Here is a 17,300-nt window from a genome sequence, read left to right as displayed (position 1 = left end):
AGACCAGGGTACTACTATAGACCACTACTATAGACCAGGACACTACTATAGACCAGGACACTATTATAGACCAGGACACTACTATAGACCAGGGCACTACTATAGACCACTACTATAGACCAGGGCACAACTATAGACCAGGACACTACTATAGACCAGGACACTACTATAGACCAGGGCACTACTATAGACCAGGACACTTCTATAGACCAGGGTACTACTATAGACCAGGGCCTATAGTGAACTACGATAGACCAGGACACTACTATAGACCAGGACACTACTATAGACCAGGACACTACTATAGACCACTACTATAGAACAGGGCACAACTATAGACCAGGACACTACTATAGACCAGGACACTACTATAGACCAGGACACTACTATAGACCAGGGCACTACTATAGACCACTACTATAGACCAGGACACTACTATAGACCCCTGCTATAGACCACTACTATAGACCAGGGCACTACTATAGACCAGGACACTACTATAGACCAGGACACTACTATAGACCAGGACACTACAATAGACCAGGACACTACTATAGACCACTACTATAGACCAGGACACTACTATAGACCAGGACACTACTATAGACCCCTACTATAGACCAGGACACTACTATAGACCACAACTATAGACCAGGGCACTACTATAGACCAGGACACTACTATAGACCAGGACACTACTATAGACCAGGGCACTACTATAGACCACTACTATAGACCAGGACACTACTATAGACCAGGACACTACTATAGACCAGGGCACTACTATAGACCACTACTATAGACCAGGACACAACTATAGACCAGGACACAACTATAGACCAGGACACTACTATAGACCAGGACACTACTATAGACCACTACTATAGACCAGGACACTACTATAGACCAGGACACAACTATAGACCAGGACAATACTATAGACCAGGGCACTACTATAGACCAGGACACTACTATAGACCAGGACACAACTATAGACCAGGACACAACTATAGACCAGGACACTACTATAGACCAGGACACTACTATAGACCAGGGCACTACTATAGACCAGGACACTACTATAGACCACTACTATAGACCAGGGCACTACTATAGACCAGGACACTACTATAGACCAGGGCACTACTATAGACCAGGACACTACTATAGACCACTACTATAGACCAGGACACTACTATAGACCAGGGTACTACTATAGACCACTACTATAGACCAGGACACCAACTATAGACCAGGACACTATTATAGACCAGGACACTACTATAGACCAGGGCACTACTATAGACCACTACTATAGACCAGGGCACAACTATAGACCAGGACACTACTATAGACCAGGACACTACTATAGACCAGGGCACTACTATAGACCAGGACACTTCTATAGACCAGGGTACTACTATAGACCAGGGCCTATAGTGAACTACGATAGACCAGGACACTACTATAGACCAGGACACTACTATAGACCAGGACACTACTATAGACCACTACTATAGAACAGGGCACAACTATAGACCAGGACACTACTATAGACCAGGACACTACTATAGACCAGGACACTACTATAGACCACTACTATAGAACAGGGCACAACTATAGACCAGGACACTACTATAGACCAGGACACTACTATAGACCAGGACACTACTATAGACCAGGGCACTACTATAGACCACTACTATAGACCAGGACACTACTATAGACCCCTGCTATAGACCACTACTATAGACCAGGGCACTACTATAGACCAGGACACTACTATAGACCAGGACACTACTATAGACCAGGACACTACAATAGACCAGGACACTACTATAGACCACTACTATAGACCAGGACACTACTATAGACCAGGACACTACTATAGACCCCTACTATAGACCAGGACACTACTATAGACCACAACTATAGACCAGGGCACTACTATAGACCAGGACACTACTATAGACCAGGACACTACTATAGACCAGGGCACTACTATAGACCACTACTATAGACCAGGACACTACTATAGACCAGGACACTACTATAGACCAGGGCACTACTATAGACCACTACTATAGACCAGGACACAACTATAGACCAGGACACAACTATAGACCAGGACACTACTATAGACCAGGACACTACTATAGACCACTACTATAGACCAGGACACTACTATAGACCAGGACACAACTATAGACCAGGACAATACTATAGACCAGGGCACTACTATAGACCAGGACACTACTATAGACCAGGACACAACTATAGACCAGGACACAACTATAGACCAGGACACTACTATAGACCAGGACACTACTATAGACCAGGGCACTACTATAGACCAGGACACTACTATAGACCACTACTATAGACCAGGGCACTACTATAGACCAGGACACTACTATAGACCAGGGCACTACTATAGACCAGGACACTACTATAGACCACTACTATAGACCAGGACACTACTATAGACCAGGGTACTACTATAGACCACTACTATAGACCAGGACACCAACTATAGACCAGGACACTATTATAGACCAGGACACTACTATAGACCAGGGCACTACTATAGACCACTACTATAGACCAGGGCACAACTATAGACCAGGACACTACTATAGACCAGGACACTACTATAGACCAGGGCACTACTATAGACCAGGACACTTCTATAGACCAGGGTACTACTATAGACCAGGGCCTATAGTGAACTACGATAGACCAGGACACTACTATAGACCAGGACACTACTATAGACCAGGACACTACTATAGACCACTACTATAGAACAGGGCACAACTATAGACCAGGACACTACTATAGACCAGGACACTACTATAGACCAGGACACTACTATAGACCAGGACACTACTATAGACCAGGGCACTACTATAGACCACTACTATAGACCAGGACACTACTATAGACCCCTGCTATAGACCACTACTATAGACCAGGGCACTACTATAGACCAGGACACTACTATAGACCAGGACACTACTATAGACCAGGACACTACAATAGACCAGGACACTACTATAGACCACTACTATAGACCAGGACACTACTATAGACCAGGACACTACTATAGACCCCTAGTATAGACCAGGACACTACTATAGACCACAACTATAGACCAGGGCACTACTATAGACCAGGACACTACTATAGACCAGGACACTACTATAGACCAGGGCACTACTATAGACCACTACTATAGACCAGGGCACTACTATAGACCAGGACACTACTATAGACCACTACTATAGACCAATACACTACAATAGACCAGGACACTACTTTAGACCAGGGCACTACTATAGACCAGGACACTACTATAGACCAAGGCAATAATATAGACCAGGGCACTACTATGGACCAGGGAACTACTATAGACCAGGACACTACTATAGACCAGGACACTACAATAGACCAGGACACTACTATAGACCAGGGCACTACTATAGACCAGGGTACTACTATAGACCAGGGCACTACTATAGACCAGGGCACTACTATAGACCAGGGCACTACTATAGACCAGGGCACTACTATAGACTGGGGCACTACTATAGACCAGGACACTACTATAGACCAGGGCACTACTATAGACCAGGACACTACTATAGACCAGGGCACTACTATAGACCAGGACACTACTATAGACCAGGACACTACTATAGACCACTACTATAGACCAGGGCACTACTATAGACCAGGGCACTACTATAGACCAGGACACTACTATAGACCAGGACACTACTATAGACCAGGGCACTACTATAGACCAGGACACTACTATAGACCAGGACACTACTATAGACCAGGACACTACTATAGACCAGGGCACTACTATAGACCACTACTATAGACCAGGGCACTACTATAGACCAGGGCACTAATATAGACCCCTACTATAGACCAGGACACTACTATAGACCAGGACACTACTATAGACCAGGACACTACTATAGACCAGGACACTACTATAGACCAGGGCACTACTATAGACCAGGACACTACTATAGACCAGGACACTACTATAGACCAGGACACTACTATAGACCACTCCTATAGACCAGGACACTACCATAGACCAGGACACTACTATAGACCAGGGCACAACTATAGACCAGGGCACTACTATAGACCAGGACACTACCATAGACCAGGACACTACTATAGACCAGGGCACTACTATAGACCAGGACACTACTATAGACCAGGACACTACTATAGACCAGGACACAACTATAGACCAGGACACTACTATAGACCAGGACACTACTATATACCACTACTATAGACCAGGACACTACTATAGACCAGGACACTACTATAGACCAGGGCACTACTATAGACCACTACTATAGACCAGGACACTACTATAGACCAGGACACTACTATAGACCAGGGCACTACTATAGACCAGGACACTACTATAGAACAGGACACTACTATAGACCAGGGCACTACTATAGACCAGGGCACTACTATAGACCAGGGCACTACTATAGACCAGGACACTACTATAGACCAGGACACTACTATAGACCAGGACACTACTATAGACTAGGGCACTACTATAGACCACTACTATAGACCAGGACACAACTATAGACCAGGACACAACTATAGACCAGGACACTACTATAGACCAGGGCACTACTATAGACCAGGACACTACTATAGACCACTACTATAGACCAGGGCACTACTATAGACCAGGACACTACTATAGACCAGGGCACTACTATAGACCAGGACACTACTATAGACCACTACTATAGACCAGGACACTACTATAGACCAGGACACTACTATAGACCAGGGCACTACTATAGACCACTACTATAGACCAGGACACTACTATAGACCAGGACACTACTATAGACCAGGACACTACTATAGACCAGGACACTACTATAGACCACTACTATAGACCAGGACACTACTATAGACCACTACTATAGACCAGGACACTACTAAAGACCAGGGCACTACTATAGACCACTACTATAAACCAGGACACTACTATAGACCAGGACACTACTATAGACCAGGACACTACTATAGACCAGGGCACTACTATAGACCAGGACACTACTATAGACCAGGGCACTACTATAGACCACTACTATAGACCAGGACACTACTATAGACCAGGACACTACAATAGACCAGGGCAGTACAATAGACCAGGACACTACTATAGACCAGGGCACTACTATAGACCAGGACACTACTATAGACCACTACTATAGACCAGGACACTACTATAGACCACTACTATAGACCAGGACACTACTATAGACCAGGGCACTACTATAGACCACTACTATAGACCAGGACACTACTATAGACCAGGACACTACTATAGACCAGGACACTACTATAGACCAGGACACTACTATAGACCAGGGCACTACTATAGACCACTACTATAGACCAGGACACTACTATAGACCCCTGCTATAGACCACTACTATAGACCAGGGCACTACTATAGACCAGGACACTACTATAGACCAGGACACTACTATAGACCAGGACACTACAATAGACCAGGACACTACTATAGACCACTACTATAGACCAGGACACTACTATAGACCAGGACACTACTATAGACCACAACTATAGACCAGGGCACTACTATAGACCAGGACACTACTATAGACCAGGACACTACAATAGACCAGGACACTACTATAGACCACTACTATAGACCAGGACACTACTATAGACCAGGACACTACTATAGACCCCTACTACTAGGTTGTATTATAGCTATTAAGTGGAACACATGGACCGTCTAGAAAATACAACATGAATCAATATTGACTGAGAAATATTGAAATTAAACCTGATTGAGAAGATATTCATAGAGGTTATAACTTAAAATGTACAAATTTATAACTTAAAATGTACAATAAATACAAAAAGGTTCAATTCCATGATATAAAAAAAGGAACTTCAAGAGGTAATTTTTTAACTCTGATGAAATCATCAAACACAAGACTACTGAACGCTAAAAAAGCTATTTTCCCTAACGTGTATTATAGTTGAAAGGAATCAAGGGAGCGATATATCTGTAACGAAATCTGCATTTCTACTCTTTTAGTGTGGCTGTTTAGTTCAGCGTCATTACAACCATCAAACGACACCCTGTGACCATAGGGCTCTGGTCAAAAGTAGTGCACTATATAGGGCCCTCTAGGCTCTCTGGTCAAAAGTAATGCACTACATAGGGCCCTCTAGGCTCTCTGGTCAAAAGTAGTGCACTATATAGGGCCCTCTAGGCTCTCTGGTCAAAAGTAGTGCACTACATAGGGCCCTCTAGGCTCTCTGGTCAAAAGTAGTGCACTATATAGGGCCCTCTAGGCTCTCTGGTCAAAAGTAGTGCACTACATAGGGCCCTCTAGGCTCTCTGGTCAAAAGTAGTGCACTATATAGGGCCCTCTAGGCTCTCTGGTCAAAAGTAGTGCACTACATAGGGCCCTCTAGGCTCTCTGGTCAAAAGTAGTGCACTATATAGGGCCCTCTAGGCTCTCTGGTCAAAAGTAGTGCACTATATAGGGCCCTCTAGGCTCTCTGGTCAAAAGTAGTGCACTATATAGGGCCCTCTAGGCTCTCTGGTCAAAAGTAGTGCACTATATAGGGCCCTCTAGGCTCTCTGGTCAAAAGTAGTGCACTACATAGGGCCCTCTAGGCTCTCTGGTCAAAAGTAGTGCACTATATAGGGCCCTCTAGGCTCTCTGGTCAAAAGTAGTGCACTATATAGGGCCCTCTAGGCTCTCTGGTCAAAAGTAGTGCACTATATAGGGCCCTCTAGGCTCTCTGGTCAAAAGTAGTGCACTACATAGGGCCCTCTAGGCTCTCTGGTCAAAAGTAGTGCACTACATAGGGCCCTCTAGGCTCTCTGGTCAAAAGTAGTGCACTACATAGGGCCCTCTAGGCTCTCTGGTCAAAAGTAGTGCACTATATAGGGCCCTCTAGGCTCTCTGGTCAAAAGTAGTGCACTATATAGGGCCCTCTAGGCTCTCTGGTCAAAAGTAGTGCACTACATAGGGCCCTCTGGCCTCTGGTCAAAAGTAGTACACTATAGTGTAAATCCCCTGTTTTTTCATCTATCGGTAATCAGATGTTTGATCTAAGTACTGAAGGTAGTTATATCAATTATATGCACTATTTAGGTGACTGTTGCTTGTATTGAATCCAAAAAAGACCCCTGTAATGATGCAGACTTTCCCCCCGCTGATCTTTTCTCACACGTTGCTGAGCAACAAGACTTGACTTCCCAGCACCTGGCATGGACAGGCCAAAGTAAGTAAGCATCTATTGTAATTATACTAGTCCTGTAGGCATTAACACATTCCTCTCGCTCTCTCTGTCTAACTCTTCATCTCTCTCTCTCTCTGTCTAACTCTTCATCTCTCTCTCTCTGTCTAACTCTTCATCTCTCTGTCTAACTCTCCATCTCTCTCTGTCTAACTCTTCGTCTCTCTCTCTCTGTCTAACTCTCCCTGTCTAACTCTTCATCTCTCTCTCTCTGTCTAACTCTTCATCTCTCTCTCTCTGTCTAACTCTTCATCTCTCTCTCTGTCTCTCTGTCTCTCTTCCCCTCTCTCTTCATCTCTCCCTCTCTTTCTCTCTCTCTCTCTCTCTCTCTCTCTCTCTCTGTCTAACTCTCCATCTCTCGCTCTCTCTCTCTCCCTCTCTCTCTCTTCCCCTCTCTCTCTCTCCCTCTCTCTCTCTCAATTCAATTCAATTCAATTCAAGGGGCTTTATTGGCATGGGAAACATATGTTAACATTGCCAAAGCAAGTGAGGTAGATAATATACAAAAGTGAAATAAACAATAAAAATTAACAGTAAACATTACACATACAGAAGTTTCAAAACAATAAAGACATTATAAATGTCATATTATATATATACAGTGTTGTAACAATGTACAAATGGTTAAAGTACACAAGGGAAAATAAATAAGCATAAATATGGGTTGTATTTACAATGGTGTTTGTTCTTCACTGGTTGCCCTTTTCTTGTGACAACAGGTCACACATCTTGCTGCTGTGATGGCACACTGTGGAATTTCACCCAGTAGATATGGGAGTTTATCAAAATTGGATTTGTTTTCAAATTCTTTGTGGATCTGTGTAATCTGAGGGAAATATGTCTCTCTAATATGGTCATACATTGGGCAGGAGGTTAGGAAGTGCAGCTCAGTTTCCACCTCATTTTGTGGACATTTCTCCCTCTATATCTCTCTTCCCCTCTCTCTTCATCTCTCCCTCTCCCTCCCTGTCTAACAGGACTGATATTGATCAATGCCTGCTCTCTGCAGTACTGCAGTAGCATAAGCACTGAGCCAGCTTCCCCACGCTGCTTTTCATGACCTGGCGTTAAAACGGAGCCAAGCTATTAAGTCCTGATCTGAGCTCACCAAGCTGAAAGGCCCAGGGCAGTATAGGGAAGAGGAGCCTGTGTTTAGGATACGTTTTCAACCATTAGTTCAGCCAAGCCTTAGTTATCCACTGTGGAGTCTGGACAAAAAAGGTATTCTTGGCAACAGGTGACAATATCTAATTACCTGTCCTGTCCAGGGGGTGTACTTATAAATCAAGCTGTCACACGCTACAGAAACATGAGATAGGCTCCTGCCCTATGGGTCTTTCTGGCTGGACAAGGCTTGCTTGCTTGTCAGTTTCCTGTTAAAATGACACCAAGACACTAAAACGAAGCCACATCTGCCAGTAAATTTGAGGAATTAGAACTGTGACATAATGAATATACTAGGTATTACATGAGGCATCAACTTTAGGTAAAGTGGGAGTAGAATCCAGTCAAACCAGAGGGGGAGGAAACGAAACGAGGCACCTTGACACCACCATGACATCATAAGGCCCATTCTCAGCTCGGTAACGAACGAAGACTTGAACATCCCTTTAAAACCATTACTTACACTGACGGGAGAAAGAGCCACATTCATTACTGGGCTCTTCAGCACCTAAAAATAAAAATACAATGTTTTTGCCCATGTGTTATATTTTGAGTTCACATGTTAACACCACCTTTTCACATGTGAGGAGAATAACATGTTAACACCACCTTTTCACATGTGAGGAGAATAACATGTTAACACCACCTTTTCACATGTGAGGAGAATAACATGTTAACACCACCTTTTCACATGTGAGGAGAATAGCATATTTTCACCTCACATCTGAAATTTGCCATTTCACATGATGATTTAAAAAAAATCCACATGTGAAAATCTTACTTTCACACGTGGAATTGGAAGTTCACATCAATCACACGTGAGAATCTAATTTGTTAGGTTTACATGTTAAATTTTCACATGTGGAATAACTTTTACATGTGGAATTGCAGACATGTGGGGTTGAAATAATGTTATTCTCCTCATGTGAAGAAGATGGGAGTTAACATTTTTGCAGTGGCAATGGTGGAATAAAGAGGACCACATCTAAAAGAACCAAATGCGGGACAAGGGAACGATCTTGACATGGATCACGTTCAAATGGAGACATCCCACGGGCCCGGATGTCAATTCAACATCTATTCCACGTTGGTTCAATGTTAATTTAATTGAAATGACCGTTGAAACAACGTTGATTTAACCAGTGTGCCCAGTGGGATAGTTCTGCTTGTTAACCCTATCAGTCCCAGGAACCCAGCAAAAATCCTCTTTTCATTGATCTGCCTTTCATTTATCTGCATGTTCAGCCCTTTATATTTAGTGTTTTAACCTATAAAACACTACAGAGTGTTTTTACCGTTTTCTGTTCAGGACAACCAAAACAATTTGACATAAACAGTAAATAGTTGAATTCATGAATAATAAGGTTTGTCAAAGCAAGAATCTGATCAAAATGAGTTTCTATGATTACTGTACGTACAGAACTAGTTGGGAATTGAATATCCAGATAGTTTTGTGACAGCTATGTGAGCTTTTTACAGACACTATGTCCTGGGATTTCCTATTACCTTCTATGTCAGTGGTCACCAACCGGTCGATCGCCAAGGCATTGCTAGTCGATCGCCAAACATTTCTGTAAAAAACCCAATAATAAAGGTGAAGTTTTCCCATTTTGAACCATTTCATGTGTCTGAAGGTACAAACTCTTCCTTCCCGGTGGACCCAGAGAGCAAATCAAGTGTACGATAGGCCTACCGCTGGCCAATCAGATGGCTCAGATGACCGTGTCTGCAGTAACGTAGCAGGCATAAAGGAAAGCTACAGCAAAGTTGATACTGTGAGATGTAAAACGTTTTAAAACCACGACTAGAGAGAGACTGTCAACGAATACAGCAAAGAGATGGGGTTGTTAATGAGTGACTTCATGTTTCAGTTCTTATTCAGTACTGTCAACACTTTTATAAACCATAAAATGTGCGTTCACCCTACTTCCACTCAAGCTACTATCAGCAGTGCAGCAGTAATGAACGAGTAGGAAAGTGTCTCTATAGGCTTGTGTTGTTGTTATTAGAGGCTTGGGTCTCTTAATATCGAGGAATATTTCACTTTCATATCGAGGAATAAACCCCCACTTCCTTCCATTCTGCTAGAAAACGTGCAATCTTTGGACAATAAAATAGAAGACCTACGCGGAAGATTTAACTACCAACGAGACATTCAAAACTGTAACATCTTATGCTTCACGGAGACGTGGCTGAACAATGACAGTATCAACATGGTTATACGCTGCACCGGCAGGATAGAACAGCGGCATCTGGTAAGACCAGGGGTGGCGGACTATGTATTTTTATAAATAACAGCTGGTGCACGATATCTAAGGAAGTCTCGCGCTATTACTCGCCTGAGGTAGAGTATCTCATGATAAGCTGTAGACCACACTATCTACCTAGAGAGTTTTCATCTGTATTTTTTGTAGCTGTTTTACATACCACCACAGTCAGCGGCTGGCACTAAGACAGCAATGAATGAGCTGTATTCCGCCATAAGCAAACAAGAAAACGCTCACCCAGAGGCGGCACTCCTAGAAGCCGGAGACTTTAATGCAGGGAAACTTAAATCCGTTCTACCAAATTTCTATCAGCATGTTAAATGTGCAACCAGAGGGGGAAAAAAACTCTGAATCACCTTTACTCCACACACAGAGATGCATACAAAGCTCTCCTTCGCCCTCCATTTGGAAAATCTGACCGTAATTATATCCTCCTGATTCCTGCTTACAAGCTAAAATGAAAGCAGGAAGCACCAGTGACTCGGTCTATAAAAACGTTGTCAGATGAAGCAGATGCTACAGGACTGTTTCGCACAGACTGGAATATGTTCCGGGATTCCTCCAATGGCATTGAGGAGTACACCACATCTGTCATTGGCTTCATCAATAAGTGCATCGACGACGTCGTCCCCACAGTGACAGTACGTACATACCCCAACCAGAAGCCATGGATTACAGGCAACATCCGCACTGAGCTAAAGGCTAGAACTGCCGCTTTCAAGGAGAGGGACTCTAACCCAGAAGCTTATAAGAAATCTCGCTATGCCCTACGACGAATCATCAAAAAGGCAAAGCGTCAATACAGGACTAAGATCGAATCGTACTACACCGGCTCTGACGCTCGTCGGATGTGGCAGGGCTTGCAAACCATAGATGGGAGGGGTTGAGGGGAGCTGAAGGATGGGACCGGATGGTGTTCAGAGATAGATGGGAGGGGAGATAGATGGGATGGGTTGAGGGGAGCTGAAGGATGGGACTGGATGGTGTTCAGAGATAGATTGGAGGGGTTGAGGGTAGCTGAAGGATGGAACTGGATGGTGTTCAGAGATAGATGGGAGGGGTTGAGGGGAGCTGAAGGATGGGACTGGATGGTGTTCAGAGATAGATGGGAGGGGTTGAGGGGAGCTGAAGGATGGGACTGGATGGTGTTCAGAGATAGATGGGAGGGGTTGAGGGGAGCTGAAGGATGGGACTGGATGGTGTTCAGAGATAGATGTGAGGGGTTGAGGGGAGCTGAAGGATGGGACTGGATGGTGTTCAGAGATAGATGGGAGGGGTTGAGGGGAGCTGAAGGATGGGACTAGATGGTGTTCAGAGATAGATGTGAGGGGTTGAGGGGAGCTGAAGGATGGGACTGGATGGTGTTCAGAGATAGATGGGAGGGGTTGAGGGGAGCTGAAGGTTTGTATTAATAACAACAAGATAATTGTAAAATGTATATAGTATGTATAAACAGGAAGAAGAAGCCTAAGTGTTGTCAATTAGTTTACTCCAAATAGGGGAGGGGTAGTAGGGTTAGGGGGACATAATGAAGGGAAATATATAACAAATATACAGTGGCATTAAAAAGTATGTGAACCCTTTGGAAATACCTGGATTTCAGCATAAATTGGTCATAAAATTTGATCTGATCTTCATCTAAGTCACAACAAAAGACAAAGACAACCTGCTTAAACTAATAACACACAAACAGTTATACGTCTTCATGTCTTTATTGAACACACAATGTAAACAATCACAGTGCAGGGTGGGAAAAGTATGTGAACCCTTGGATGTAATAACTGGTTGACCCTCCTTTGGCAGCAATAACCTCAACCAGACGTTTTCTGTAGTTGCGGATCAGACCTGCACAACGGTAAGGAGGAATTTTGGACCATTCCTCTTTACAAAACTGTTTCAGTTCAGCAATATTCTTGGGATGTCTGGTGTGAACTGCTCTCTTGAGGTCATGCCACAACATCTCAATCGGATTGAGGTCAGGACTCTGACTGGGCGACTCCAGAAGGCGTATTTTCTTCTGTTGAAGCCATTCTGTTGTTGATTTACTTCTGTGTTTTGGGTCGCTGTCCTTTTGCATCACCCAACTTCTGTTGAGCTTCAATTGGCGGACAGATAGCCTAACATTCTCCTGCAAAATGCCTTGATAAACTTGGGAATTCATTTTTCCGTCGATGATAGCGAGCTGTCCATAGCGAGCTGTCCCTGAGGCAGCAAAGCAGCCCCAAACCATGATGCTCCCTCCACCATACTTTACAGTTGGGATGAGGTTTTGATGTTGGTGTGCTGTGCCTTTTTTCTCCACACATAGTAATATCATCTGTCCACAGAATATTTTGCCAGTAACACTGTGGAACATCCAGGTGCACTTTTGCAAACCTCAGACGTGCAGCAATGGTTTTTTTGGACAGCGGTGGCTTCTTCCGTGGTGTCCTCCCATGAACACCATTCTTGTTTAGTGTTTCACGTATCGTAGACTCGTCAACAGAGATGTTAGCATGTTCCAGAGATTTCTGTAAGTCTTTAGCTGACACTATTGTATTCAATGTAGACAAGAAAAATACAATACTTTGTGTGTTATTAGTTTAAGCACACTGTGTTTGTCTATTGTTGTGACTTAGATGAACATCAGATCCTATTTGATGACAAATTTATGCAGAAATCCAGGTAATTCCAAAGAGTTCACATACTTTTTCTTGCCACTGTATATATATATATATGTATTATTTTATTTTTTTAATATATGGGGGATTGGAAATGATGCAGATAATTACATTGATAGAAGCCACAATATATATGCAATATTAAAGCTGATCCACCCCCTAAAATATATACTAATAACAAAGTATTGACTCAGGGGTGTTAATACTAATGAAAATTCTATATTTCTGTATTCCATTTTCAAGAAATGTGGAAAAATGTCTAAAAACATGTTTTGACTTTGTCATTATGGGGTATTGTGATGTCACTATTGGGTATTGTGATGTCATTATGGGGTATTGTGAGTACATGGTTGAGAGAAAAAAATCTATTTAAACCATTTAATCCAACAAAATGTGGAATAAGTCAAGGTGTATGAATACTTTCTGATGGCACTGTAGCTACCTAAATTACCTTGTATCCCTGCACATCGACTCGGTACTGGTACACCATGTGTTTATAGCCATGTTATTTCCTGGTACCCCTGCAAATTGACTCAGTACTGGTACTACCTGTATATAGCCACGTTATTACCTGGTACTCACTGTATATAGCCATGTTATTACCTGGTACCTCCTGTATATAGCCATGTTATTACCTGGTACCTCCTCTATATAGCCATGTTATTACCTGGTACTTCCTGTATATAGCCATGTTATTACCTGGTACCTCCTGTATATAGCCATGTTATTACCTGGTACCTCCTCTATATAGCCATGTTATTACCTGGTACTTCCTGTATATAACCATGTTATTACCTGGTACCTCCTGTATAAAGCCATGTTATTACCTGGTACCTCCTGTATGAAGCCATGTTATTACTTGGTACCTCCTGTATAAAGCCATGTTATTACCTGGTACCTCCTGCATATAGCCATGTTATTGTTATTTGTTATTCTCTGTGCATTTATTCCATGTGTCACATTTAACATTTATACTTTAACTCTACATTGTTGAAAAAGGACCTGTCAGTCTGCATTTCTCTGTTAGTCTACACCTGTTGTTTAGGAAACATGTGACGAATAAAATGTAATTTGATTTTAGGTCTTTCTTGAAATCCAAACAATGTTCTTGATTTATGTGAAATTGTGAAGGTTTAAAATCCTATCTAATAGATTAGGATGGTCTCTGGTCTAAAGTAGTGCACTATATAGGGTTCTCTAGGGCTCTGGTCTAAAGTAGTGCACTATATAGGGAATAGGGTTCTATAGGGCTCTGTTAAAAGTAGTGCACTATATAGGGAATAGGGTTCCATAGGGCTCTGGTCTAAAGTAGTGCACTATGTAGAAAATAGGCCGGGTGCAATTTGCGATGGACTCACCTGAGAGAAGTTGAGTCCGTTGAGCGGGTGACACTGCTCCTCCACCTTCTCCACAGCTCCTGTTCTCTTCCTCATCCTCTCTGCCTCCTGAGCCAGGTACAGATCCAACACCGGGACCCCCCTCGTCTTAATGTCCGCCTCCGTCAACGAGTTCACCATCAACATCACCCACACAGGCCTCTTCCTCTCCCAGTTCCCCGCTATTGCATTAAACAGGTAGTCAGCGTAGAGGCCTTTACCCCTCTGGTCAGGAGTCATCCAGAATGGCATCATGAGCTTGACGTACTCCAAGTGCCTCTTGAGGCGTCTGTAGATGTCTCTGGGTAGAACATCCTGTAGTGTCCCCCCCTGAGGGAGAAGCTGGCAGCTGGTCAGGGCTGAGATGGTGTAGGGATCAGTCAGGTCCAGCTCCAAGTAAACCATGTTGCTCTCCTGGAAAGCCTTCTTGGAGTTCTCTGGGATAAAGTCCCAGACGCGCGTGTAAGGGACGTGGATCGTGCCGTAGAAGTAGGACGGAGGGTTACGTTTGATGGTCCACAGGAAAGAGTTCAGATCACTTTGCTACCGATGCGGAAAAGAGGAAAGAAGACATTGAGTGAATTAGTAATAGTATTACCAGGCTATAAAACCAAATTCATGTTTTTTGGTCAACCCAAAACCCTTATGTCCTTAAGTGTGTGTGTGTGTGTGTGTGTGTGTGTGTGTGTGTGTGTGTGTGTGTGTGTGTGTGTGTGTGTGTGTGTGTGTGTGTGTGTGTGCGTGCGTGCGTGCGTGCGTGCGTGCGTGCGTGCGTGCGTGATGTCATTCACAAAACATGTCACTAAAATTAAACAAAGACATGGACAAACAAACTATTTTAATTGCTGGCTGGTCTAAAAACAGACTTGCAATAAACAAAAATACCTACTAGGTTGCATCCATTGCAAATAGACAGTGTGAACATGGAGCTATTTAAATTGACCGAGACTGTTGATTCTACGTGCGATAGGCCATTTGATGCTCGGTAATGGACTGATAATGTCTTATCAGCAGAACACTTCACAGCGCACTAGACTCACACAATAGACATCCGAAATGATCTGCGCTCTTAGAGGATGTAGAAACTTTACAGGAAAACACTTAGACCTACTTTTTGAGGTTCACACCTATCTGTGGATTAGGCTACACTCGCGGATGAATGAACTAGCCTAGAACAACACATTTTGTAAATGAAACGTGAACGGAAGAAATAATCATTTAGCCTAACATATTTATAGGCTAAAACGGGACCGTGGACATTCAGATATTCAAATAACAGTTCCATTGGACATTTTTTAAATTATGAAAAAAAATCTTAATTTACTTAGATGTTGGCTAAGACATTATATTCAATCGGACGTAATATTAGGGGACTTACTTTCCTTTTTAGCTCGCAGTTAGACGACTCCCGGAGGCTCCATTGGTCGGCTCCTTTCACCAGCAGTATTAGGAACGCTTGAATAAATGTGACCCAAGAGACGAGCATCGTAACTCCCAACGTGCACGCTATTTTCACAACGTGTCGCAAAGATGAAGCTACCCAACAACAATTCTTTCCTGGGGAAATTGCTTAAATAATTTCCCGAATTTCAGTTCCATGTAAATAATAATTCAAACACGCCGACATGTAGCCTATCTACCTTTCTGCCGCCGGAAGAACTCATGTTTGAGTGAAATTGCATTCAATACTTTGAGTGATGTTTTTTTTTCTTTACATGTGTGAAAGCATTGACGATGTCATCATGCTGTCGTCTTGAATCTGACACTTTCCCTCTCCCTCATATTTGATAATACGCTGCCGTGCATGGCACTTGATGGAAACCTACAACTTACTCCGCGATAGTAGACTAGGCTACAATCCTCAATGAGATAAAAAATCGAATCTAACTATCCAGTGTTTGATAGGCCACACTTAGAACCGAGCAGATTGTTCACAGTGAGTAAATTAGTATCCAAAGTGCACGCAAGCAACAGGTTCTAAACTAAACTTCGTGCGTCTTCAGGTTCCCGGAATGAGCGGTGGAATTCCTCGCCACAATGTTGTTACTACTCCGCTGTTATCTACTTCCAAAACACAGGCCCGCAGAAAATAAATGATTTCCAGGTGCTGTTCGGAATTCGAACGGAGCAACACTTTCTCCTGAATTGGTTGTCCAATTCCAAGCGCCATCAACCGTCCCCAAATCCTCGAAGAAACTTTCTCTATCGTGTCCTCCTTGTTTCCATAACTCCAGACTCCCCTCATTTCTCTCACAGTGTTGCTGGAGTGTGTAAGCATCTCTATGTTAGGCTCATGCATGGGGCACTACCTACCCCCCTGCCCCCACCCTCTCTCTCTCCACTCCTCCACCCCCTCCCCACTGTGCAATAATCTGATTTAACATCTCACCCCCCCGCGGGTCGGGGCGAGAGGAGTACACTCATTCACTTCAAAAGTAGAATCCGACTATGGTCTGATCTACTGCTCAGGACTT

General features: G+C 43.4%; 1 protein-coding gene across 1 annotated transcript in view; it reads right to left on the bottom strand.

Moving 5' to 3' along the window:
- The window catches only part of LOC120036882 (metalloprotease TIKI1-like), a 174,916-nt gene extending 158,604 nt beyond the window's left edge, over positions 1 to 16,312 (bottom strand). Inside the window, exons 1-2 of the mRNA XM_038983177.1 lie at positions 16,205 to 16,312; positions 14,809 to 15,369 (exon numbers count right to left, since the gene is read on the bottom strand). Coding sequence (XP_038839105.1) covers positions 14,809 to 15,369; positions 16,205 to 16,312 — 669 coding nt within the window. The remainder of the gene's footprint in view (positions 1 to 14,808; positions 15,370 to 16,204) is intronic.
- Between the last annotated feature and the right edge of the window lie 988 nt (positions 16,313 to 17,300).

The sequence above is a fragment of the Salvelinus namaycush genome, unplaced genomic scaffold (genome assembly GCF_016432855.1).
Source record: "Salvelinus namaycush isolate Seneca unplaced genomic scaffold, SaNama_1.0 Scaffold15, whole genome shotgun sequence".
NCBI lineage: Eukaryota > Metazoa > Chordata > Actinopteri > Salmoniformes > Salmonidae > Salvelinus > Salvelinus namaycush.
The sequence above is the reverse complement of the archived record's forward strand: the minus strand, read 5'-3'. Positions and strand labels throughout refer to the sequence as shown.